This window comes from Colius striatus, chromosome W (assembly GCF_028858725.1).
Source record: "Colius striatus isolate bColStr4 chromosome W, bColStr4.1.hap1, whole genome shotgun sequence".
NCBI lineage: Eukaryota > Metazoa > Chordata > Aves > Coliiformes > Coliidae > Colius > Colius striatus.
In genome coordinates, this window is record NC_084789.1 from 5,188,462 (window position 1) to 5,215,820 (window position 27,359).

General features: G+C 43.7%; 1 protein-coding gene across 4 annotated transcripts in view; it reads left to right on the forward strand.

Moving 5' to 3' along the window:
- The window catches only part of LOC133628481 (methyl-CpG-binding domain protein 2-like), a 129,942-nt gene that overhangs the window by 31,607 nt on the left and 70,976 nt on the right, over positions 1-27,359 (forward strand). For 3 of the 4 annotated variants that reach the window (XM_062016689.1, XM_062016688.1, XM_062016691.1), the window contains 2 exons: positions 5,522-5,681; positions 21,884-22,021. In XM_062016689.1, coding sequence (XP_061872673.1) covers positions 5,522-5,681; positions 21,884-22,021 — 298 coding nt within the window. Of the gene's footprint in view, positions 1-5,259; positions 5,370-5,521; positions 5,682-21,883; positions 22,022-27,359 lie in introns of those variants that run through there. The other variant, XM_062016692.1, reaches the window with a different exon arrangement.

Consider the following 27,359-nt stretch of genomic DNA (forward strand, 5'->3'; position numbering starts at 1 on the left):
TACAACCGTCTGAGTGGGCTTTCCCTGTGAAAGTGGCATTGCCAGTCTTACCTCAGGTACTCCAGTGGATCCAAAACCACCATCTCGATGCTTACGACTTCCTGTAAAAGGAACTTTAGCTCTGAAAGGAACTAATTGACCTATTTTAGTTCCTTTAGGTATACGAACTGGCGACTGCCAAACTTTAACCATTATTCCAATATTTCCTTCATAATCCACATGAATTACACTGGGGAACACAAAAATACCCTGTCGAGAGGCCGATGACCGTCCTAAAAGCAAAGCATTTAAATCATAGCCAAGGGGTCCGTTAGCGTTAGATGAGATAACTGTTACCTCCGTGTTGTGGATGGTTACATCTACTGCTGTTTCCACATCCACTCCTGTGCTTCCTGCAGTGGCTGATCTGAGGCCATCCAGGCAGCTGTTGATGTTGAAGGGCGTTTTTGTGTCATCGCACTCTCCAACCCATTTCCCTTAGGCATTGTATGTCTGGCCACTCGAGAGCAGCACTCAGTGGCTCTATGGCCAAACTTGCCACATCTGTAACAATTGCCATGGAATCTGCTGTTGGACCCAGATGGTCTGGCGGAGCTGTTTGTCCATACCAATGGTCTGGACCGACATTGATTTTTCACGTGTCCTATTTTTCCACAGTTAAAGCATTTTGGCCTCTGATTTCCTTTGTGAGGTTGAACTAAAGGTTTCAATGCTGTTGCCATAGCTTCAGCTATATGTGCTGACGATCCTACCCTAGAGCAGGCTTCTATCATGTCGACCAAAGCTGCTGTCCGCGGGAGAGCCTGCAGGATCTTTTTGCAGTCATGGTTAGCATTAGCAACTGCTAAGTGTAACCCTATTTCTGCCTTTACTTCAGTTGACATGTTTGGTATACGATCCAGAGCTGCTCTTAGATGATCTAAAAAGGTCATAAAAGGCTCATTAGGTTTCTGTATAATAGTTGTATATGAGGGAACTGGCACCCCCATGTCAGGAACAATCTTAAATGCTTGACGAGCCAGTGTTTGTGTTTGCTGCAAAATAGCTTCATTCAGTCGGGCTTGTACCTGAGGGTCAGCAAACGGTCCTCTACCCAACATCATATCTGCTGTGACAACTCGCCGTGGATCTCCCTGTTGTAAGTCCATATTTTCTACTACTGCCACATCAACTCTTTTTTCCCCATTCAGACTCCCATAGTAATACCTACCTGAGTGGGCTTCAGGAAAGTTTCTGCTAGCTTCCGGCAGTCAAATGGAGTCATCAATCCACTGGCAAAAATATGATCCAATAACGTTTGAACATATGGGTTGGACAAGCCATATTGCATTACAGCTTTCTGGCCTTCCCTTACCAACTTCCAATCCAAAGGTGCCCATTGTCATTTTCTTTGTGCTACTATTACTGGAAAGGCTTGTGGAATAAATTCTCCTTCGATTAGCACATCACGTATGATGCCTCTCCATTTCTTAGCCGGATCATAGTCATCTGTTCGGGGGTCTCTGAGCACCTGTGGGGATGAAACTTTAATCTTTGGTTTGGTTAATTCATTTATTCGTTCCAACAGTTGATTAGCTGTTGCTTTTAGTTTTTCCATCAGTTCCTCCAAATGGGCCAAAGTCTGTTTCATATCTTCTCCGTGTCGTATTAATTCTTCCTTTAATAATTGTCTTTGTTGATCTTCAACTTCACTAGATGTTGGGGGTGATGATGGCAGAGGAATACACTCAGGGATTGATGAGCTCAGGGGCAATGGCATATCCACATTGTCATTTGTAAAACATACCTTTCGTTCTCTGCCAGGTACTCCTTCAGACATAGCAGAAGGATGGGATGGGGCAGGATGGTGAAGGGTGGGTGGGAGGGGAAGAGAAGCAATACACGTATTCGGCTCCTGGAACGGTGCTCTAGGGGGTTCTGGGGGAGGTGGGCTCACATCCATGCTCTCCTCTTCTAGAGGTGGAGCCAAGGGTATTACAACATTATCCCCTCCAAAGAGTCTCTTAGTATTTTCTTCTAGAGGTGGAGCCGATGGTACTATAAAGTCACCACCTCCAAAGAACCTTTTAGCATCTACCAGGAACACAGATGGTATAGCAGCTTCTGCTTTCATAGCAGCAACTGCAGCACGCTCAGCTTCTAGCTGGTGTATAATAGATGATACCGATTTACACAAGCCGATAACATTATTCAACATGTCTCCTAGGTTTTCCCAGTGTCCCTTTTCATATACTTCTTGGGGGGAAGCAAAGAGACCTACTTCCTGTCCCCATCTTACAAGTCTTAGCAAATCCTCTCTTTCATAATTGAATCCTTTCTCAGCAAGGATATGCTGGAGGGTGTCAATAGGATTTTCCTCTTTGCTTATCATTTTTCCCATTATATCAATTTACTCAGATCACTTGCCTTTTCAAGCAGGAATCCAAGTGCTTTTCTGCCAAGGGTTCTTAATCCAACCAATTCAGCGTATCACGTCAGGGTCACCAAATGTTGTAGTAGTGCAGGCAATATTCACTTGAAGACGTAGAGAGTCTAAGTAATGCACATACAGGGGCAACATAGTACAACCACCAGAGTTGACTCAAAGCCACCCTTCCTTTGCTAGCTACCTCCTTATATGCTGCTTCTGCCCATGAGATCACCCAGGGCCCAATTGATTAACTTGCAGCACCTGTTTCTGAAGTAGCATGCCAGCTGCATTAACTTATCCCTACCATCTTTATTCAAGCTGGCTGGTCCAAGCTACATCTGTGCCTACAATCAAATGTATAGTTTCCTACTAATCCTGTGATTACTGGTGGTGGGCATCCTCATGGAATTGCATAATTCTTGCAGGGATCTCCCTTACAAGTGTTAAAACATAGACTCCAATTTGAAGCCGTGTAATTTACATTGAAGTTTCCTAAGTCTGGGGCACCCGCATCACTTCTGGAGATAATTATGGCCTTTCCCAGACTCTGTATTTCAAACTTAAGATTTGTATTATCATCAATTATATTGTCTTTGCAGCTATGTAATTGAGTTGGAATGTTTGACATCATATTAGCTGTACCCCAACATAGAGTCTGTCCATTAGGGAGTTTTGCTGGGGTTTGACCAGGTAAACATGCTTTTGCCCCTTTCCATTGAATATTTTCTCCTTTACGGGTTGTGGAATTATTTAAAGGACTATAGGGCCAACTCCAATTCGCATATGCCACTGTAATTCCAAAAAGGGGCATCTCCATCTTACTCCTGGGAAGGGCTGTACATATCCAGCAGTTGGATATGTTTAAGGCCTGCCCAGCTGCCTGCGCAATTTGCACATATGCATTGTCTTTCCAGGCAGCAAGGGTCCCTAGGCAAAACACTATTAAACAAATCGAATAAATAAAGTTACTCCTCATTCTGTTGTCTCCGCGGTTTCAGTTTCAATGGTCCTTGAGATTCAGATATCCATTGTCCTCCTGGAGCTGTCTTTCATGATGAATCCATGCGTTTTGCTCCTTGATTTTAACTGCAGTGTATGTTGTAAGGATAACTTGGAACGGACCTTCCCACTGAGGCTCCAAAGTTTTCTCTGCAAGAGACTTAACATAGATATAATCTCCAGGTTGAATGTTATGTACTGGTGCATCAAGTCCCCTACTCCTGGTTCCAGCTACATATTTTCCAATTTTGTTTAGTTGTTTGCTTAATGCTATCATGTAGGAAGCCATGATTTCATCTCCTGCCTCTGCAGATATTCCTCTCTGGATCATATAGGGTCGCCCGTATAGGATTTCGAAAGGGCTGAGTCCTTCCTTGGCTCTTGGTTTAGTTCGAATATGTAATAGAGCCAAAGGTAGGGCCTGAGGCCATGTTAAGTTGGCCTCTTGTCCCAATTTCACAATGTTACTTAATCAAATGATTCATTTTTTCGACCTGTCCACTTGATTGAGGTTGATACAGGGTATGGAGCTGCCAATCTATACCCAAACATCGACTAATCTAGTGCACTATTTTAGAGATGAAATGTGGCCCCCTATCCGAGGACATGGTTGCTGGTACTCCAAAACATGGTATTATTTCTTGTGTTAATACTCTTGTTACTTCCTGTACTTTTGCTGTCTTCATGGGAAATGCCTCTGGCCAACCTGAAAAGGTGTCAGTTAACACCAACAGGTACCGGTACCCCCCTTTCCTTGGAAGTTCTGAAAAATCAATTTGCCATTGCTGCCCAGGCCCATTTCCCCTACCAATTTGGCCCAACTCCGGTTTAGGAGTGTTCTTTGGATTAGTTTGGAGGCAAAGATCGCACTGGCGAGTTACTTGTTTTACAGTACTATATAAATTCTTAGCTATAATTTGCCTGATTAGATGTCTGTGCAGAGCCTCAGCCCCCCCAGTTTCCCTTTTTGTGTTCTTCTCTCACTAAAGGCCATAGTAAGTGGGAACGACTAATTTTCCTTGTGGGGTAATGGCCCATCCTTCCTCATTATATGTGCCCTCTAGATCTGTGATCAATTTCTTATCCTCTTTAGTATAATTTGGCTTACCTTCAAGGGAGATTTGTCCATCTGGAATCAAGGCTCCCTCAAACCTTACCTCTCCTTTTGCAGCCTGTTTTGCCTCTCTGTCTGCCAGCTCATTTCCTCTTTCCAACTCTGAGCTTACTTTTTGGTGTGCCCTCATATGCATAATAGCCACCTTCTCAGGGAGTTGTATGGCATCAAGTAGTTTCAAAATTTCTTCAGCATATTTAATGTGCTTCCCTTGAGAGGTTAAAAGGCCTCTTTCCTTCCAAATTGCTCCATGAGCATGGACAACTCCAAAGGCATACTTGGAGTTTGTATAAATGTTAATAGCTCTGCCTCGTGCTAACTCCAAATCACGGGTAAGGGCAATTATTTCTGCCTTTTGTGCAGAGGTTCCTGTAGGTAGTGATCTTGATTCTATTACCTCTTGACTGGTTGTGACTGCATACCCGGCGTATCTTCTCCCTTGCAGAATATAGCTGCTTCCATCTGTAAACCAGCTTTCCACATTGTCCATACCTTCTTTATAACTCTTTGAGTTATAGAGTTTGTTTCCGCAAGTCAGAATAGCTAAGAGATGTCACATCACCTCAAATCCTAGTGCTGCACATCTGTTCAATGCCTTGCTGACAGCCAAGAAGGGTTCTGTTGAGTCTAGGTTGGCCTCAGCTAGCAGTCACTTTAAACCTTGCATTTGTGCAGAGAGGGTCCTGCACTTGGCCACAGTCTAACATTTATACTTACAGTAGTGCTTGATTTAGATTTACTGCTGACCCAACTTCCCAAGGTGGAGTGTACCCCAGCGCCCAGCAGCTTGACACAGACATTAAACCCTGTGGAAAGGATGGGAGCAGATATGCAGAGACTGGGCAGGTATGCCATCACCAATCAACATATCAATGAACATGCCACATAAAGATAATGGAAAATTTTAGCTATTTAACAAGGTATAAAACCTGTTATAAGAAGTCAAGATTGTATCCTCTTGTACAACAAAACATACTAAAGTGTTTTCTTCTTTTTAGTCCAAGTGGTAAGAAGTTCAGAAGCAAGCCTCAGTTGGCAAGATACCTGGGAAACACTGTTGATCTCAGCAGTTTTGACTTCAGAACGGGAAAGATGATGCCCAGTAAATTGCAGAAGAACAAACAGAGACTAAGGAATGATTCTCTCAATCAAAATAAGGTTTGTTAGTAAATACTATGTTTAAGGATATCCTAAGAATTTCCTTTCCTGTAGTTCATTTACCAATTTCTTTTCTGCTTAAAGCAGTCCGCTTCTAAGATGTACCTGTATGTTGAATTTTTAGTAGTGACAGAGATGTAAATTTATAAATAGAAGGAATACTCTGTTACTACCAATAAAATATCAAGATGAGGTTAAGTTTGAGTAATTCAGGAGTTGGCTTGGGACTAAGAACCTCAGTTTTAGTCTACCTGAATTATACTCTTCTACATGGGAAAAAATAGGACTGTTGACACCAAGAGATTCTCCTGTGCAAGGCTTCAGATTGTTATGCTCATCTTCCTGTTCTGAGATGAAATAGTTCACATCTTTAGTGTGTGCAATATGTGTCAGGAAGCTTATTTTCTGAGACAAATGTATTTATCTCTACAATAATCTGGATGTCTATGTACAACTAAGGAGCTTAACAAAGTCAGGTGTTTTCCAGTTTAAGATTACACCTTTCTCAATTGATCTGATTGTTCTCTTTTTGTCTATTTCTTTTTGAACAACATTATATCTGTTTGAATACTGTAGAAAATGTGTATAGTAGAATAAAATAAAAGGCTGAAGCATACAGAAATGAAATAACTGATGTAGCACATAGGGATATAACAAGTAAATTAGCTGACTCAGATAATATGTTCCTGGACAAACTTCAGAAACCTTATACAATAGTTTGAAGGATTTTCTGCAATGTATCAATCTGCAATGTTTTTAAAGTGTTTAATTCTTCAGGATTTCATAACTTATAGTAGTGTATGAAAATACCTAACAAGTTATAGCAATGTCTTGTGCACTGATGTTTTTTGTCATCTGCCATTTGTAATGCATGAACCACACATTTTGTGCTGCTGTATTTTTATTTAAAGACATTGACGCTTTCAAATAATATAACATTTGGAATTAGTCCAAGGAAAGGTTTTGGTTAGGCTTTTTGCATGGACAGAAGTTACAAAATATGGTATATGAAATCTAGATGAGTCTGTGATCACTTTGTATTCCCATAATCTTATATTACTTGAATGTTTCTCATAGTAGCTCGGTTAAGTACAAGATTAGAAAAAAAAAGTGTAAATAACATTTATTATATCTAAGTGACTTAATCTGTAACTCAAGAGCTTTCAGTAGTTTCTCCAGTATTCCTGGAATAGTTAAAAATGAGATCTCAACTTATTCCTGAAGTTTATGTTTTCTTCTACAGAGGCTGGAGGAGAAAAGTTGTAGTCACCGAGTTACCTTATGCAATCATAGAATCGTAGAATGGAAGGGACCTTTAGAGATCATCTAGTCCAACTCCCCTGCATAAGCAGGTCCACTTCGATCAGGTCACATAGGAACGTGTCCAGGTGGGTCCTGAAGACCTCCAAGGAAGGAGACTCCACAACCTCACTGGGAAGACTGTTCCAGGGCTCTGTCACTCTCACAATAAAATAGTTTTTTCTTATATTTAAGTGGAACTTTTTGTGTTCCAGCTTCATCCCATTACCCCTTGTCCTGTTGCTAGATACCATAAAAAAAATGAATGTCCCAACCTCCTGACATCCACCATTTAGATATCTGTAAATATTAATAAGATCTCCTCTCAATCTCCTCTTCTCCAGACTAAACAGCCCCAGTTCCCGCAGCCTTTCCTCAAATGAAAGATGTTCCAGTCCCTTGATCATCTTGGTGGCCCCGTGCTGGACTCTCTCCAGAAGTTCTTTGTCCCTCTTGAGCTGAGGAGCCCAGAACTGGACACAGTACTCCAGATGAGGCCTCACCAGGGCAGAGTAGAGGGGGAGAAGAACCTCCCTTGACCTGCTGGCTACACTCTTCTTGATGCATCCCAGGATGCCATTGGCCTTCTTGGCCACATACGCAAATTGCTGGCTCATGGTTAGTTTATTATCAACCAGGACTCCCAGGTCTCTCTCTGCAGAGCTATTCTCCAGCAGGTCAATCCCCAGCCTGTACTGGTGCATGGGGTAAAAAAAAAACCAGCCTTGCAGCTGTGCTGCTGGGGGACCATAAATACCAGACTTGCATAAGCAACTTTGTGTATAATCTTGATCATATTTTATTTTATGGGTTATTTTTTTTTCTACAAAGAGTTTACTACAAATGTTTCTAAATTCTTTGACTCCCCTTATATTTCAAGAACGAATATTAAAGTATACTTGAGTCTTCTTTCTCAGATGTGTCTAGGCAGTTTTATGCAGCTGGTGGATGGAAATGCTGCCTTGACCTATAGCTAACTTCTCAGATTCTCATCATTAGCAGTTTGGAACTCATTGTCAAGGTTGACATACTAATGCCACCTGGCTTAAAAAGGAACTGAGGATAATATATGCTAATGAATGCTCTTCATTTTGTGATGTTAGTGTACAACAGTGTAAATTACATGGGAATACTCTTGTAGCAAAATATCTTCAGTCTTAGTGCTGTGCATTTTTAGTGACTTTTCAGTATTGGCAATGCAAACATGTATTTGATAGGTTTATTTATGGCAGATGGTTTTACACCAAACTGGGAGGACTGGCTGATTCCCCAGAAGGCTGTGCTGCCATTCAGTGGGATCTCAACTGGCTTGAGAGTTGGACAGAGGAACCTCATGAGGATCAACAAGGACAAGTGCAGAGTCCTGCATCTGGGAAGGAGCAACCCCATGCACCATTACAGGCTGGGGGTCGAGTTGCTGAAGAGCAGCTCTGCAGAGAGAGATCTGGGAGTCCTGATTGATAATAAAATAACCATGAGCCAGCAATGTGCCCTCATGGCCAAGAAGACCAATGGCATCCTATGATGCATCAAGAAGAGTGTAGCCAGCAGGTCAAGGGAGGTTCTTCTCCCCCTCTACTCTGCCCTGGTGAGGCCTCATCTGGAGTACTGTGTCCAGTTCTGGGCTCCTGAGCTCAAGAGGGACAAAGAACTTCTGGAGAGAGTCCAGTGCAGGGCCACCAGGATGATCAGGGGACTGGAATATCTTTCATATGAGGAAAGGCTGCGGGAACTGGGGCTGTTTAGTCTGGAGAAGAGGAGATTGAGGGGAGAACTTACTAACATTTGTAAATATCTAAATGGTGGGTGTCAGGAGGTTGGGACATCCCTTTTTTTCTATAGTATCTAGCAACAGGACAAGGGGTAATGGGATGAAGCTGGAACACAAAAAGTTCCACTTAAACATAAGAAAAAACTATTTCACTGTGAGGGTGACGGGACACTGGAACAGGCTTCCCAGTGAGGTTGTGGAGTCTCCTTCCTTGGAGGTCTTCAAGACCCACCTGGACATGTTCCTATGCGACCTGATCTAGGTGAACCTGCTTCTGCAGGGGGGTTGGACTAGAGATCTCCAAAGGTCCCTTCCAACCCCTACCATTCTATGATTCTATGATCTGTAGTTTTGCTTCAACCTTTACTAATCTTGCCATTGTTTTCTGTGAAACCTTTCTTAAATTTTACTTACAAATTACTTTATTTATTCAAAGTTCTTTTGAAGACACAATGAAATAAGGAATACAACTTAATATGAATCCAGTAGATGTGCTTATAAAAATATGCTTATCAGTTCCTTCTATTAAAAAAAATGTAATAGAGTTCTGGTATAAAATGATGTCTCATTTTAAGTGACTTCTTAGGGTAAAACATTTTATAGAATCATAGAATGATAGGGTTTAAAGGGACCTTAGACCTTCTCTGCATCCTTTGTCACCAGGGCACCCTCTGTGTTTAGTAGCGGGCCTACATTCCTCCTCATATTCCTTCTGCTGCTGATGTACTTGAAAAATGCCTTATTACTGTCCTTAACTTCCCTGGCTAAATTTAATTCTAGAAGAACTTTAGCTTTACTAGTTTAGCATGCTCTGCCAATGTTCCTATACTCTTCCCAAGAAGTCAACTCCTGTTTCCACCTCTCATAGATGGCTGCTTTCTGCCTGAATTGACCCAGCATATCCTTGCTCATCCATGGAGGCTTCCTACCTCCTTTTCCTCCTTTCAAAGGCCTGGAAATACATTGCTGAGTTCTTAAAATATTTTTTATGTCCTGGGCACAATTATGCTTCTGGAAATACATGTCTTTGGAAAGATAGTGGTCTGAAATTCTTTTGGAAATTCATGGGTGTGCATTAAATACTCTTAACAAGTAAAAATGAGCAGGGAACATTGATATTTCTGCTATATAGCTGTTACATTCTGTCCTGGTTTGAGCTAGGATAGAGTTAATTCCCGTGAGGAACCAGGAAAGGGTACAGCCTGAACAGCTGACCCAGGCTGGCCAGCAGGTATTCATGTTATCCTAACGTCATGCCCAGTATATAGGCAGGGGCTAGCCGGAAGAAGCTCTCTTCCAGGGTCATGGTTTCTCAGTCGCCGGTCCAGAGCGGTCGCTTAGGTCAGATCCCGGGTGGTGAGCAACTGCATCACTCACCAGTTTTCTTTGTAATATCCCCTTGTCTTTGTTATAGTTGTTCCTCTTCAATTTTCCCTAGTAAATTGTTCTTATTTCAACCTACGTGGGCTCTTTTTTTTCTCTTTCTGATCCCCTCCACATTCCGCCAGGAGGGGGAGGAGTCGCTTTTTTTCCCATTTACTCTGGCTGGCCAAAACCACGACACATTCCTATAGTTCCCAGAGTATGAAGAGATTTTGTGTTGTGATAGTAGTCAAGTAATGTGAAAACCTAAAGCATGCTGGTGTTTCTGAATGCTGAAGTTTTTTGTAGATGTGCCTAAAACTGGATATTGTGAGCTTAATCACCATCGGAACTGAAGTAATCTGTGTCTTACCATGTAAAATACATAGACAGTATCTCCTCTCTGGAAAATTCAAAAGAATTTTCTGATCTTCTGGAGAGATGTTGGTTGTAGGGATCTTTGTTACTTATTTCTACTAGGATGTACTGGAAGCTTTTCATTTGTCATGAATAAATCTTAGTATTGGCTGGCTTATGTTTTGTTGTGAAAAACATAATCAGTGGGATACACAGTGGAGGCAAGGCTCGTTTATTTGCAGCTGAGAAGCCAATTGAGGTAATCCAGGGGTTCCTGGAGCATAGGGAGTGGAGGAAAAGCGAGGAGAGCCGCCAGGACCAGGCAATTCTCGCGAGGGGGATGGTCTTGCTGGGAGGTGGAGCCACAGCAACTGCAGGGGATTTAAACCTTCCCCAGGGAGCGAGAGCGACCAGGATGGGCAAGCAGGGTGTGGCGCAGCAGCCAGGTGTGGTGCATCAGCCAGGTATAGCGCAGCAGTTTGTGTGGCAGTTTGCACAGGGAGGACAGGCAGGGAATGATCCCACAGCCCACAGAGAGATGGTAGTCAGAGAAGTGCTCCTGCTTCACACTGGCAAGATGGTGGGCACTCACCTGAGGGCTAAAGCCAAGGCTCAGGTGGACAACACCCTGGTGAAGGTTGATGCATGCACCCAGACAGAGCCGATTAGCATGGATGCTTCAGTCCAGATGGAGTGCAGGGAGTGTTTAGGATGTTTAGGGACATATGCTTCTGAGGTAAGTATGTGTCATAGGTGCCCTCAAGTTCAAGAACTGCAGCTCCTGGTGAAAGAACTGCAGGAAACCGTTAGTAGACTGTAGTATTAGAGGGACAGAGGAGGAGATGGACAGAGGCTTCCAAAATCAAGTACAATCCCCCAGTGAATCCAATATGCCTTGAACCCTGGTAACAAAAAAAAGAAGGACTCGTCTTCAAAACTCTCCTTCCAGGGTGCCAACTACAAATAAGTATGAGGCACTGGTGACAGGGGACTTCAATGAACAAGCTCCAGAAGGGGAAATCCCAGCAAACAATTCACCATCAGCTGCTCCACTAGCAACAAGTAATGGGCACCTTAGAAAGAAGCGAAGGGTGCTTGTTGTGGGTGACTCATTGCTAAGAGGCACTGAGAGACCCATCTGGCGTTCGGATAAGGAGTCGCAAGAGGTGTGCTGCCTGCCAGGAGCCAAGGTCTGTGATGTGGCTGAGAGAGTGCCATGGCTCATCAGGAATGGGGGTTACTTCTGTTCCATGTGGGGATGAATGATGTCATGAGACATATCTACCGAATCAAAAAGAATTTCGAAACCTTGAGGGAGCAAGTAAAGGGTAGGGGAACACAAATTATTTTCTCCTCCATCTTGTCCACCAGAAATAAAGGGGAAATCACCAATGCGGAAATTGGGCAAATAAACTTGTGGTTAAGAGGTTGGTGCCAGCAGAAAGGTTTTGGATTTTATGGCAAGGGATCTTTCTTTGGGGACTATACATTGATAGGATAGGATGGAATTCCTCTCTCCGATAAGGGCATTGGAATATTTGGCAATAGGCTAGCCAATTTGATCAAGAGGGCTTTAAACTAAGGGACTTAGGGGGTGGGGGGAAAAGTAATATAGAACAAGCTATCCTTTCGAGCACGGAAACAGGGCAGAGCAGGGAACATGATGATAAGTACCCCTCATCCGCACACCATATTGAGATGCAGAAGACTGACCACCCTGAGAAAGAGCCAAACCGGGGAAGATCCTCCTGCATCCGTCCAGGAAAACCTGTGTGTTTGAGTAAGTCCCTGTGCTGCCTCTACACCAATGAACGCAGCCTGGGGAATAAGCAGGATGAACTGGAGATGTGGGTGCGGATGCGGGGCTACGACCTCATTCTGGTCACAGAGACATGGTGGGACAGCTGCCATGACTGGAGCACAGCCATGGAGGGCTATGTATTGTTCAGGAAAGACAGACCAACAAGTCAAGGAGGTGGAGTTGCTCTCTATGTGAGGAAGCAATTAATGTGCATTGATTGCATTAATGTGTGCGGATGAGGGGCAGGTTGAATGATATGGGTGAAAATTAAGGGGAAGAATAAGGTAGATGATATGGTTTTCGGAGTTTGCTACAGACCACCTGATCAGGAGGAGGAAGTGGATGAGGCTTTCTACGAACAGCTGAGAGCTGCCTTACAATCACAATCACTGGTCCTCATGGGGGACTTCAACCTCCCTGATATTTGCTGGCAAAGCCATACAACGAAGCTTACACAGTCCAGGAGATTCCTACAAAATGTTGAAGACAGCTTCCTGTAACAGCTGATTGAGAAACCAACAAGAAGGGGTGTGCTGCTGGACTTGGTGCTGACAAATAAGGAGGGTCTGATTGTGGATGCAACCTCGACTGCAGCAACCATGAGATGGTAGAGTTCAAGATCCTATGTGGAAGAGGCAGGACAGAAAGCAGGACCGTGACTCTGGATTTCAGGCGACCCAACTGGCCTCTTCAAAGACCTGCTTGGACGGATATCACAGGATAAGATCATAGAAGGTACAAGTGCCCAAGAGAGCTAGTCATTCTTAAAGCACCACTTCCTCCAAGCCCAGGATCAGTGTATCCCAACATGTAGAAAAGCAGGAAAATGAGGCAGGAGGCCTCCATAGATGAGCAAGAATCTACTGGGACAACTCAGGCAGAAAGCAACCATCTATGAGAGGTGGAAACAGGGCCTGACTTCTTGGGAACAGTATAGGAACATTGCTAGAGCATGCAGGGGTGCAACTAGGAAGGCTAAAGCCCTTCTAAAATTAAATTTAGCCAGGAAAGTTAAAGGAAAGTAATAAGGCATTTTTCAGGAATATCGGCAGTAAAACAAAGATTAGGGGGAATGTGGGCCCGCTACTAAACACATAAAATGCCCTGGTGACAGAATACACAGAAGACCAAACTACTGAATGCCTTCTTTGTTTCAGTTTTTACAGACAAGACTGGCCCTCTGGAAGGCCAGTCCAGCAAGGATAACAGGATGGCCAGTACAGCAGAGGAGTTGCCCTGGGTGGAAGAGGAAGAGGTTAAAGACTTGTTGGCCAAGCTTAAGGCTCATAAGTCAATGGGTCCTGATGGGATGCACCCTAGAGTACTGAGAGAACTGGCTGATGTGGTTGTGTCATGGTTTGACATGATAGCCTTTTCTGGTAAGGGGGAAGGGGCTGTAAAGATGGCTCCTGTAAGAAGTTGCTCGCAACTCTCCCCAGCTCAGAGCCAGACCCACTTCTGGGGCTGAGCCAATTAGACGCCTCCACGATCACTTTTTTTGAGAAGAAGCCGGAAGGGGAGGTTTCTTCCTCCATCTTCTTTCCTTCTTCTGCCCCTTCTTCCTTCTTCTGGCTGGTGGTGGTGCAAAGAGTAGGAACGGTGAGAGAAACAACCATGCGGACTCCAAGGTCAGTGATGAAAGAGAGGAGGAAGTGTGCTGGAACAGAGACTCCCCTGCATTCTACGGAGAGAACTGGTGAAGCTGAGATTTATTTTCATTTCTTTAAAGACCCTACATCAGCGGTAGAGACTCATTTTGATAATGAGCCCACATCAGGGGCAGAGACTTATTTTGCTAAAGCTGACCCCGGACCAGGGGCAGCGATTCACTTCATTAAAGGCCCCGAGCCAGGGACAGTGACTATGGCTGGAGCAGGCCTTGTCCCAAGAGAGGGACCCTGCAAATGCAGAAACTGCAACCGCGGTGAAGAATCCAAGCCAGAGATATTCACCAAGGACTGTGTCCCGTGTGAGGGACCCTGTATCGGCAGAAGCCGCAGCTGCTGGGAACAACCCACACCAGAGAAGTTTGTTAAGGACTGTGTTCCGGGGGAGGAACCCCGTGTTGGAGCAGGGGAAGAATGCCAGGAGTCGTCCTCATCTGAGAAGACAGAAGCGGCAGAGCCCATCTGTGAGAGACTGACCACATTCCCCACTCCCTGCCCCCCTGAGCCATTGTGGGGGGAGGAGGTAGAGATATCGGGAGCAGTGAGCTGGGCCCGGGAAGAAAGGAGGGATGGGGGAGGGAGATCTTAAAGTGCTGGTTGTAATTTTCTCATCATCCTACTCCCTTTTTTTTTTTTTTATTCTGTTCTGTTTCTTGTAAAATAAACTTTCCTACTTTCCTCTCTAAGTCGAGTACTAGAGTCTGTTTTGCCCAGAACCATAATTGGCAGTGAGCCCTCCCTGCCCTTGTCTCAATTCACAACAACCTTGCTTATCTTTTTTACTCCCATTTCGCTGGGGCCTCCGCCATCCTAACGAGGGTGGGGGTGAATGGGGGCACCAAGCGAGAGACTGTCGTGGTGTTGCTGTGCTAGCTGGGCCAAACCACGATAGGTTGCTAAGTCACTCTCCATGGAGGACGGGCGAGGTGCCTGAGGACTGGAGAAAGGCCAATGTCACTCCAGTCTTCAAAAAGGGCAGGAAAGACTACCCGGGAAACTACAGGCCGGTCAGCCTCACCTCCATCCTTGCAAAGATGATGGAACAATTCATCGTGAAGGTTATCACTAAACAAATGAAGGAAAAGATGGTTATTGGGGGGGTCAACATGGCTTCACCAAGGGGAAATCTTGTTTGAGCAACCTGATAGCCTTCTATGAGTGCATAACCAGCTTTCTAGATGAGGGGAGAGCAGCGGATGTCATCTACCTTGACTTCAGCAAGGCGTTTCACACTGTCTCTCAGAACGTCCTCATCAGAAAGCTCAGGCAGTATGGATTCGATGAGAGGATAGTGAGGTGGATCGAGAGCTGTCTCAATGTCAGAGCCCAGAGCGTGGTGATCACTGACACGGAATGGAGTTGGAGGCCTGTGGCCAGTGGAGTTCCACAGGGATTGTTTCTGGGGCCAGTCCTGTTCAACATCTTCATCCATGACCTGGATGAGCGGACAGAGTGTACCCTCAGCAAGTTCACTGATGACACCAAAGAGGGAGGACTAGCTGCTGCACCAGAAGACTGTGCTGCTATTCAGCGGAATCTCAACTAGCTTGGGAATTGGGCAGAGAGGAACCTCATGAGGTTCAACAAGGACAAGTGCAGAGTCCTGCATCTGGGAAGGAACAACGCCATGCACCAGTACAGACTGGGGATTGACCTGTTGGAGAGCAGCTCTGCAGAGAGAGACCTGGGAATCCTGGTTGACAATAAACCGAACATGAGCCAGCAATGTGCCCTCGTGGCCAAGGCGGCCAATGGCATCCTGGGGTGCATCAAGAAGAGTGCGGCCAGTAGGTCGAGGAAGGTTCTTCTCCCCCTCTACTCTGCCCTGGTGAGGCCTCATCTGCAGTACTGTGTCCATTTCTGGGCTCCTCAGTTCAGGAGGGACAGGGAACTGCTGGAGAGAGTCCAGCACAGGGCCACCAAGATGATCAAGGGTATAGAACATCTTTCATACGAGGAAAGACTGCGGGAACTGGGGCTGTTTAGTCTGGACAAGAGGAGATTGAGGGGTGATCTTATTAACATTTATAAATATCTAAAGGGTCAGTATCAGGAGGTTGGGACATCCCTCTTTTCTATAGTAGATAGTAACAGGACAAGGGGTAATGGGATGAAGCTGGAACACAAAAAGTTCCACTTAAACATAAGAAAAAACTATTTCACCATGAGAGTGACAGAGCAGTGGAACAGGCTGCCCAGGGGGGTTGTGGAGTCTCCTTCCTTGGAGGTCTTCAAGACCCACCTGGACATGTTCCTATGCGACCTGATCTAGGTGAACCTGCTTCTGCAGGGGGGTTGGACTAGATGATCTCTAAAGGTCCCTTCCAACCCCTACCATTCTATGATTTTATGAATTGACCTCTCTGATTTGTGTTTAGAAAAAAACAACAAACCAAAACTTTCAAATTATAGAAAGCAATACAGATTTTTATCTAGATTCAAGTTTTAATTGTACCTATTTGTATTAGCTATTAAGGCATATCCTGTTTTAAGAACTGAAAAGAGAACATTATCAGAAGTGATATACCCTGTTCACTGATGGGTCCTGTCGCATTGTGGGAAAGTACTGGAGGTGGAAGGTGGCTGTGTGGAGTTCCCTATGCAAAATTTCAGAAGCCGCAGGAGAGGGTGAATGGAGTCAGTTTACAGAGGTGAAAGCCATCCAGCTGGCTTTAGACACTGCTGAACGAGAAAAATAGCTGAGGCTTTATCTCTACACTGACTCATGGATGGCAGCAAATGCTCTGTGGGGGTGGCTACAGCAATGGAAATAGAATAACTGGCAATGCCAGGGCAAACCCATCTGAGCTGCCCCAGTGTGGCAAGACATCGCTGCTCGGCTGGAGAAGCTGGTTGTGAAGGTGCACCATGTAGATGCTCACGGAACCAAGAACCAGGGGCAAGGAAGAACATCAGCACAACCAGGAGGTGGACAAGGCTGCCAAGACTGAAGGTAGATTTGGACTGGCAACACAAGGGAGAGTTATTTTTAGCTCAATGGGCCCGTGACACCTCAGGTCATCAAGGAAGAGATGCCACCTATAGATGGGCTTGTGATTGAGGTGTGGACACCATTGCACAGGTTGTCCATGAATGTGAGACGTGATACAATCAAGCCAAACAATTGAAGCCTTGTTGGTATGAAGAATAATGGCTGAAATATAAATATGGGAAGGCCTGGCAGATTGATTACATTACACTCCCATAGACTCACCATGGCAAGCGCTACATCCTTACAATGGCGGAAGCGACCACTGGATGGCTGGAAACATACCCTGTGCCTCATGACACTGTCCAGAACACCAGAAAAAACTATGGTGATATGGCACCCCAGAAAGAATTGAGTCAGACAATGGGACATACTTCCAAAACAACCTTATAGACACCTGAGCCAAAGAGCATGGCATTGAGTGGGTTTATCACATCCCCTATTATGCACAGGCTCTGGGAAAATTGAATAATACAATGGATTATTGAAATCCACATTGAGGGCAATGGGGGGTGGGACCTTCAAATATTGGGATACACACTTAGCAAAGGCTATCTGGTTAGTCAAAACCAGGGGATCTGTCAACCGAGCTGGCCCTGCCCAATAAGAACTTTACATACTGTAGAAGGGGATAAAATCTCTGTGGTACACAAAAGGTATGTTAGGGAAGGCAGTCTAGGTTAGTCCTGCCTTGGGCTAAGGCAAACCCATCTGTGGGATTATTTTTGGTCAAGGACCTGGACGCACTTGGTGGGTGATGTGCAAGGATGGGGAAGTTCGATGTCTACCTCAGGGGGATTTGATTTTGGGTGAGAATATCCCGTGATTTAAAATGTAAAACATTAGCTGTTAAATAACTCTGCTATTGTATGTAACCACTACTATAGTTGCCATATCACTTATATTACAGGAACAACCACTCCAGATCACTGAAGGATCATAGAATGGTAGGGGTTGGAAGGGACCTTTAGAGATTATCAAGTCCAACACCCCCTGCCAAAGCAGGTCCACCTAGATCAGGCTGCACAGGAACGCAGACCTCCAAGGAAGGAGGTGCGCCATGGCCACCTCCCCACCCAGTGTCTCTCCCATCCGGGCATACTCACACAGAGCTGCTGGTGGCGCTCAGTCCAGCCATTGCCCTGCATGGGTTGCAGGGATACAGCCTGCGTTCTCACCATGGCTTGGTGAAGTTCCCTTCCAACCCCTACCATTCTATGATTCTATTATTGTATGAACTCTAGCCCATGAGAAGGACCTATGTTGGAGAAGTTCATGGAGGACTATCTTCCTTGGGAGGGGCCCCACACTCAAGCGGTGGGAAGTGTGAGGAGGCCTCCTCCTAAGTAGCGACAAAGTCCATTTGTAATGACGTGATCATAACCCCCATTTCTCTGCACTGCTTCGGGAGGAAGGAAGGAGAGTCTTACGAAGAAGGAGGGATGGGGGGAGTTGTTTTAAGATTTGGTTTTATTTCTCATCTCCCTTTTTTGTTTTGATTGTTCATTAATAAATCAAACCATTTTCGCCAAGTCGAGTCTGTTTTGCCCATGACTCTAATTGCTGAATGATCTTCCTGACCTTATCTCAACTCACGAACCTCTTGTTATACTTCTCTCTTCCCTCTCCAGTTTAGGACGGGGAGTGATAGAATGACTTGGTGGGCACCTGGCACCCAGCCAGGGCAAAACCACCACAATATTTTATATTACCATTTTCACCACACAAAAAAAAGAAAATCCAGTTTTACTTTTTTCAAGTTACTGAGAGGTACATGAAAGATGTTCACAATTCTCTTCCCTTATCTCCAGGACTTTGCTGAGGCGAGAAGGAATCTACTTTAATTTAACTTGCTTTTCAATTTAGGGAAGATTTAGTAACTTACCTAATGTCATCATCTGTGACTATGAAAGCTTTGCAGAGGGGCTGAGATGTATTCAGCCAGATGGCTGGATTCTTCTCCACAGCTGCAGAGAGTTGCCCTGTGATAGGGACAGAACTAGTGTGCAGAGCACTGGCAACAGCTGATAACAGGGCGGTGGTGGTGTTGCCTGGGCCAACTCCTAAAGCAAAGGAAACAGAATAGTGACTGTTCCATGTGTAATGCCCAGTGGCAGAGCTCTTTGCAGTTTGTAAGGTTTGGTACACTCACCATACAATTGCCACTGGATACATGACTGTATAATCTCAATAGTCAAATGCAAGTTCTTAAAAATGGCTTTGTAATAGCACAATTCTCCTTTAAGAATGTTAACATTTCAAAAGGCATCTCCTTTCTAAAACTGCCTAGTTTTTTTACTTACACTACAGTTCCAATATCATCAATTTTTTAATTAAGATGATCACATCATAAATGTATCAGTCACATATTGAAATAGTTTCTTTGCAGCTTCATAGTATTAATCCACACCAGCACAGTCTGCTTTAACACTACAAGGTATTAAATTAATTCTGGAAAATAAACACTGGAGATTTTTATAGCATTTAAATTCCTAGGAAAATCTCCCAAAGTGGAATAAAGTTATTAATTTTGAACTACGATTTGGACGTATTTTAGATCAATTTTCACCAATAAGAGTGCAGTTCTGAAGTGTGGTTTATGCTAACTACATAAACGAACTAAAAATAAAGATGGTTTTAGAGACTGAGATATATTGTCAACAAGAACATTTACAATTTGAAGTTTACTCAATCTGACTGTAAACTGAAAATTTGTTAAGAGCATCAAAATCTCTGTCCTTTTTAAGCACAGACAGTTTTGTGGATCTGAAGCAACTGCAGTAAGTGAACACAATACCTTGAAGACCTTTAGGTAGCTCCATGGATTTTATGATTTGTTCACTGACATCTGATGCGCTGAGGCCTTGTAGCCTCTTCTCCCAGAAAAGCTGAAAATGGTAAAACGTGATTGCTCATTAGAAATAATAATAAAAAACCCCCTAAATCAGCTTATGGAAATAAACAGCATTCATGATCAAAACAGCATCAGAACAATAACAGACAGATAGTGGCTGGTAGCTTACGAAACAATCAACCTAACGGTCACGTAAGCTATCCAAAAGGTAATACCCTGTCTGCTGACAGAGTTTTAGTCACTAAGACCATGCCTGTATGGAATTATGCATACACTGAGACATTGCAGACAACCTGGCACAAAGGCTGATCAGCAGCTGTGCCACCTCAGACCTATGCTGACTTCATGGCCCAGCCCTTCCCAACACCCTACAGATCTCTTGACTTACTGGGAAATAGAATCAAATCTTTCAACTTTTAGGAAGATACATGAAATAAATTCACAATCATTTTACTTTCTGTTGCTTTATTATCTGGGAATATGTTTTCATTTCTCAGAAACCAGTTTCTTGACCTAAGAGATTTTTGTTTAATGATACAGATTTCCCTACTTCTTCCTTGCTGGGTGTCAAGATTCACTCTGAAGTTCTGGGCTGAAGATTAGCCACACTTATTCTTTAAAATGAGCCTTTCCTATTTAACAATATAATGATGAAAGTTTGTTAAAAAGTTTATTTCATGGGAAGCTACATTTAACAAATAATCTTAATAAAGAGGTATGCAAGAACATAGCTATGCATTTTCCTGGAGAAAGGGCATTCAGAAATAGCTTGATTTTTCTGGAAGATATGGGGGGGAGGAAAATCTATTTCTTTTCACGCCTGCAAAATCTGAGATTAAAAAAAAAACAACAGAGAAGCAGTTATTCTCATTCCTAGGAAATCCTGGGTACCCAAAAGCCTCAGTTTAAAACGGGGATTTCGAATGTTCCATTCTGCTCTAAAACTGGAAGTGAAACCACCAGAGCATCTTCTTTCATCTTCTGTAGAACCTGTGGTGCCACATGACATCATATGTTTAATGACAACATGCAGGATGAGTTGTTCCATCACCTTTCCAGGGATGGAGGTAAGGCTGACCGGCCTGTAGTTTCCTGGGTCGTCCTTCCCGTCCTTTTTGAAGACTGGCGTTATATTGACCTTTCTCCAGTCCTCAGGCACCTCATCTGTCCTCCATGATTGTTCAAAAATGATAGAGGCTTAGCAATCACATCAGCCAGCTCTCTCAGCACTCTAGGATGCATCCCATCAGGACCCATTGACTTGCTGGACTGGGCTTCCCGAACGTCAATCTTGGCCGTAAAGACTGAAGCAAAGAAGGCATTCATTATTTCGGCCTTCTCTGCATCCTCAGACACCAGGGCACCCTCAGCATTTAGCAGCGGGGCCACATTCCCCCTCATCATCCTTCTGCTGCTGATGTACTTGAAAAATGCCTCATTACTGTCTTTAACATCCCTGGCTAAATTTAATTCTAGAAGGGCTCTAGCCTTCCTAGTTGCACCCCTGCATGCCCTGGCAAAGTTCCTATAGTCTTCCCAAGAAGCCAGCCCCTGTTTCCACCTCTCATAGATGACTGCTTTCTGCCTGAGTTGTCCCAGCAGATCCTTGTTCATCCATAGAGGCCTTCTACCTCCTTTTCCTCCTTTCTTGTGCATTGGGACACACTGATCCTGGGTTTGGAGGAAGTGGTGCTTGAAGATTGACCAGCTCTCATTGGCACTTCTACCATCTAGAATCATATCCCATGAGATTTCATGAAGCTTTGGGGATTTTGACATCCTATTATGAAGGTGTCTCTTCAGAATGTAATTCACTTGAACAATTTACATATATAGTTTAACAAATGAAAAAAAGGACTTTCAAGCAGTTTGATTCTTCCCAAGAAGATGAAAATGTGTGGAATTAGTTAAGTGATAGTTTTTTCTTCTTTAAAATGGATGACTGCAAAGGTTATTTAAATATAGCATTTAAGGGAAATTTTTACTCCAAAAAAAGCCTCATTTTTTTGTACATTGTTAGAAGAGGGTGAATACAACATTAATTTCTGTACCTTTTATGTATAATTTTTGTTAATTCTTCTTTTTTTTCCTCTTTTTAACAGGGAAAACCAGACTTAAATACAACTTTGCCAATTAGACAAACTGCATCAATTTTCAAACAACCAGTCACCAAAGTTACCAATCATCCTAGTAACAAAGTACGATCAGATCCACAGCGAGTGACAGAGCAGCCACGACAGGTAAGAATTAGGATGTTTCCATTGTTGATGCTCAGAAAGTTCAAACAAGCTGAAAATGTAACAATCAGTTCCTATGGAGGTTAATCTTTCTTAATCCAAAGCTTCATTCATGTTTGATTACCGCTTTCCTCTTGAAATTCAGATATATGCTGTGCTGATGCAATTAGACGTGAAATATAAAAAAAGTCTCATGTATAGCTTCTTAGTAAAAGTTTCTATAAAATACACCGTTGTCATCAAGAAGCAATCTTTCTCTTTTATACAGAAGAAAATTGTGTAACATAATTAAAAAATTGTATTTTAAATCCCTCTTTTGCACTCTACTACTACTATTAATATAAAGCACAGTAACATAAACTCATCTTACACAAGTTCTCCTTTAGCTACTTTTCTGTATATGCATGACGAATTGCTTGTTCACACAGTGCTTTTTTGATTTTGTTTTTGGTTTTTATGGGGAGGAGGTAGCTGAGAAGAAATGGGAATCTAGTTAATGAATGAATGATCGGCTAGATAACATAGTACACATCATATTAAGGTATTGTTTTTAGTTCTGACTTGTATGTTTTGAGTCCTAGCATTACTACCATCAAATTGAAAAACCTTCTTTTATGTTAGGAGTGCAGGGATGAGAAGAAAATGCAGAGGCATGTCTTTTAACCACATTTCCTTTGAAACTGAAGCTCTCTCTACTATTGCACTTTCAAACATCTTGAATGCTGTTCCTGTAAGAAATAACATAAGAAGTTTAGACTCTGCATCCTCTAAATTCAGGTGAGAAAGAAAAATAAAAAATATGGAGCCATATTGGATCATCTTGTTGAGATGTCTTTTAGCAAGATTGAAGGCCTCAGCTAACCTCACTGTTGGTCCCATGAAGTTCAACAGGGGCCATGTAAGTGTATCATATTCAGATCTAAAAGATGCATAATTACATGTGTCTATTGATTCTCTTCACATTCTTTGGGTTTTCCTTTTCAACTACCCCACTTTGTGTGTCAGGAATTTCCTTTTGGTCATGTCTGCTGAAGCACATGAAAGTTATGGCACCTTTCTGGCAAGAGAAATGGATGTCTGGCAATCCATATGTTAATGGTTTCCAAACCCTTTCATGCTTGCCTATTTTCTCCCTGTTTTCTTTCTTCCAGAATCTTTTCTTCAAATACGTAGGTACTGAAATCTTTGGGAATGCGTCTGTCATGGTTTGACATGACAGCCATTTCTGGTAATGGGGAAAGGGCTGTAAAGATGACTTCTGTAAGAAGTTACTTGAAACTCTCCCCAGGTCTGAGCCAGACCCACTTCTGAGGCTGAGCCAATTAGACGCCTCCACGATCACTTTTTAAGAAGAAGCCGGAAGAGGAGGGTGCTTCCTGTTTCTCCTTTCTTCTATCCCTTCTACTTTTCCGGATGGTGGTGGTGCAAGGAGTCGGAAGAGAGAGAAACAACCATGCGGACTCCAAGATCAGTGAGGAAAGGGAGAAGGAGGTGTGCTGGAGCAGAGACTCCCCTGCATTCTATGGAAAGGACTGGTGAAGCTGAGATTCATTTGCATTTCTTTAAAGACTCTGTATCAAGGGCAGAGACTCATTTTTATAAAGCAGACCCCACTCCAGGGGCAGTGATACATTTTGCTGAAGACCCTAGATCAAGGGCAGAGACTCATTCTCCTAAAGAAGGCCCCATGCCAGGGGCAGTGACTATGGCCGGAGGAGACCATGTACTGTGGGAGAGACCCAATATTCAAAGAAGCTGTAACTGTGGGGAAGAACCCGTGCCAAAGAAGCTCATTAAACTTATGCCCAGAAGAGGCTGTGTCCCGACCGAGGGACCCTGTATCTGCAGAAGCTGCAACTGTGGAGAAGAATCCATGCCAGAGATATTCGTTAAGGACTGCATCCCATGGGACGCACCCTGTATCAGCAGAAGCCATAGCTGCTGCGAAGAACCCACACCAGAGAAGTTCATTAAGGACTGTGTCCCAGGAGAGGGACCCTGTATCAGAGCAAGGGAAGAATGCAAGGAGTCGTTCTCATCTGAGAAGAGAGAAGTGGTAGAGACCATCTGTGAGAGGCTGACTGCATCCCCCATTCCCTACTTCCCCCCTGCACCACTGATGGAGGAGGAGGTAGAGATATTGGGAGCAGTGAGCTGGGCCCAGGAAGAAAGGAGGGATGGGGGAGACCCTAAAGTGCTGGTTGTAATTTTCTCAGTCATCCTACTCTCTTTTTGCTTTTCATTCTATTCTGTTTCTTGTAGGTATTAGAATAACCTTTCCTACTTTCCTCTAAGTCAAGTACTGGAGTCTGTTTTGCTCAGAATCGTAATTGGCAGCAAGCCCTCCCTGTCCTTGTCTCAATCCACAATGACCTTGGTTATCTTTTTCCTCCCATTTCCCTGGGGCCTCCGCCATCCTAACAAGGGTGGTAGTGAATAGGGGGCACCGAGCAAGAGTCTGTCGTGGTGCTTCTGTGCTAGCTGGGCCAAACCACGACAGCATCCCTTGTCTTCTGAGAAAGTCCATTATCATAGAATCATAGAATGGAAGGGGGTTGGAAAGGACCTTTATAGATCGAGTCCAACCCCAGTGCCAAAGCAGGTCTACCTAGATCAGGTCACACAGGAACGTGTCCAGGTGGGTCTTGAAGACCTCCAAGGAAGGAGACTCTACAACCTCCCTGGGCAGCCTGTTCCAGTGCTCCGTCATCCTCACAGTAAAATAGTTTTTTCTTAAGTTTAAATGGAACTTTTTGTGTTTCAGCTTCATCCCATTACCCCTTGTCCTGTTGCTAGATACCATCGACAAGGGACGCTCCAACCTCCTGACACCCACTATTTATATATTTCATAGAATCATAGAATGGTAGGGGTTGGAAGGGACCTTTACATATCATCTAGTCTAATCCCCCTGCAGAAGCAGGTTCACCTAGATCAGGTTGCATAGGAACATGTCCAGGTGGGTCTTGAAGACCTTCAAGGAAGGAGACTCCACAACCCCTCTGGGAAGCCTGTTCCAGTGCTCCGTCACCTGTCGTGCGAAACAAACTCTATAACACTATTAAGGGTTATAAAGCAGGTATGTATTGCGCCGGCGGGTGCAAGGGAGATAATTCTGCCCAACTCGCACACTTTATTGTCTAACAAGGGGCTACTTATAGTGTACTGGTAGGGGTGTGCATAAGCGCTTATTACATATTCATGACCTATCCCCGCTCTATATTGTAATAAGTCCTCATCAACTTGCACTTGTACAGTGTCTCCTGGTAAATTTCCATGGCACAGAGCAGGATGCAAACAATTCTGTTTTCCACATTCCAACTCGTTATTATCTGCAACTGTCTGCACACCATCTTCTTTGTTATCAGCATTCAGGGTCTTCAAGGTGTTCACTGACGAACAGTTCAAATTCCAGTGAGCTGAGTTATGGTGTTAGTTTACAGTGAACTGAGTCCTTCGAATTTCTTAGGTTTTTACCCTCTGTAGGTCTGCTTTTGCTCATCAATTCCCCCCTGTCTTTTAATATGGGCGAATTCATTTGCCAAATGCATATCTATCGCTTGAAGGGGGATTGGAAAACAGTTCACTTGAAAATTACTTTTTAATGCATTTTTATGGGCACTAGACATGGAAGCCAAAATTGTTAGTCGTTGTTGCATTCTCCAATTCCAAATAAACAGCACAGCAGAGAAAACAAGGCTAAAACTAGCATCAAAAGGACAATAATGGGGTGACACAACTTAAAATGCCAGTCGTCGTAGGGGACCATCCAAACAGCACATCCCACCTACGGTGGTTTACGTCTTCTCTTACTCATTTCAGGACCCTGGTTATTCCCTCCATGTTATGGTGGACTGTTATCAGGGTCTTTTCCCACTTTCTTGGACCTCGTCCAAAAATTTTTATCAAATCCTGTTGTTTCATCAATTGTTTCACCAATGTAAGATTCATTCCAATAGGTACAGGCGATAATTTGTGAAGCATTGTATAATTTGATTTTATCAGTTGGTCAGATATGACTGGTGCCAAATAAGAAAAGTCACACCCAACAATCTTAACAAAGTTACAAATACAGAAATTAGAATGATTCTTACTATCCATGATTATCTTATCTATTACTATAGAGGTGCAAGCAGTCCTTAAACACACACAACCTTGGCCAATATATACAAGTACAGTCTTCTGGTTAGCATCCGGATGGATCTCAAAGTGACAGATGCTTTGCTTAGTGTCGAGGCAGTTGTCTTGGGCATCAAGAGTATTACTTTTCACAAATGAGTCCTTCTTGCTCTCGAGTAATGCAAGGCTCCAAATTTACAGTTTGCCACTTCCCGTGCACCATCCATGCCCATGTTCTGAGTTCGGAAGGACAGAGCACAGTTCTATCATGGTTTAGTCCTAATGTAATAATGGGGTGGATCACGTATATTGAAGCGTTACATACGGTCAACACAAAAGCCGTGGCCGTATCAGTAATGGGGTCATGGGTAAAATTTACCAGAGTCCACCAGGATTGAAGCTCCCTCTCTTAAGTCTGTGGCACTGTTCCAAACCACTTTCCGAATTTCAGTGGGGAAAATACCTTCACCACCCTCTCGTATAACTAGGGCAGCTATCAACTGCATCCATAATTGTGCCTGTATGCAACTGAGAGCCAAAGAAACATTGTCTTGGACCGTACCAAGTGTGTTCACTACCAATTCATGGCATTGCTCTTCAACCTTTTCCCACCTTGGTAACACTTTTGATAAAAGCCACTTGCTAGTTCCTAATGCTGATAGAAGAAGCTAGTCCAGCTTTTTGGCACAATTTTACAACCTGTAATTTAAGAAGGTGGTTCATCTTCTCCACCTGGCCACTTGCTTGGGGTCTGTAGGGAATATGCAACTGCCGATCTATCCCCAGAACCCGACTAATTTGTTGTGTAATTTTAGCCACAAAATGAGGGCCTCTGTCTGAGGATATTACTGCTGGAACCCCAAACCTTGGTATTACTTCATGTAGTAAAGCCTTAGTTGCCTCTCTAGCCTTGTTTGTTCGGCAAGGGAACGCTTCTGGCCATCCTGAAAAGGTATCAGTTAGTACGAGTAGATATCAGAACCCCCCCTTTCCTCGGAAGTTCTGAAAAGTCAATTTTCTACCACTGTCCGGGGAGATTACCCTTCCCTATTTGCCCTAGCTCCATTTTTCGACTTACCTGTGGGTTATTCTGTAAACAAATCTCACATTGTTGTGTTACTTGTTTGATGGTTGTGTACAAGTTATGGGCAACAATACTTATACAGGGCTTCGACTCCCCAACGAGTCTTCCTATGTTCAGTCATGATTATAGCCCAAAGTA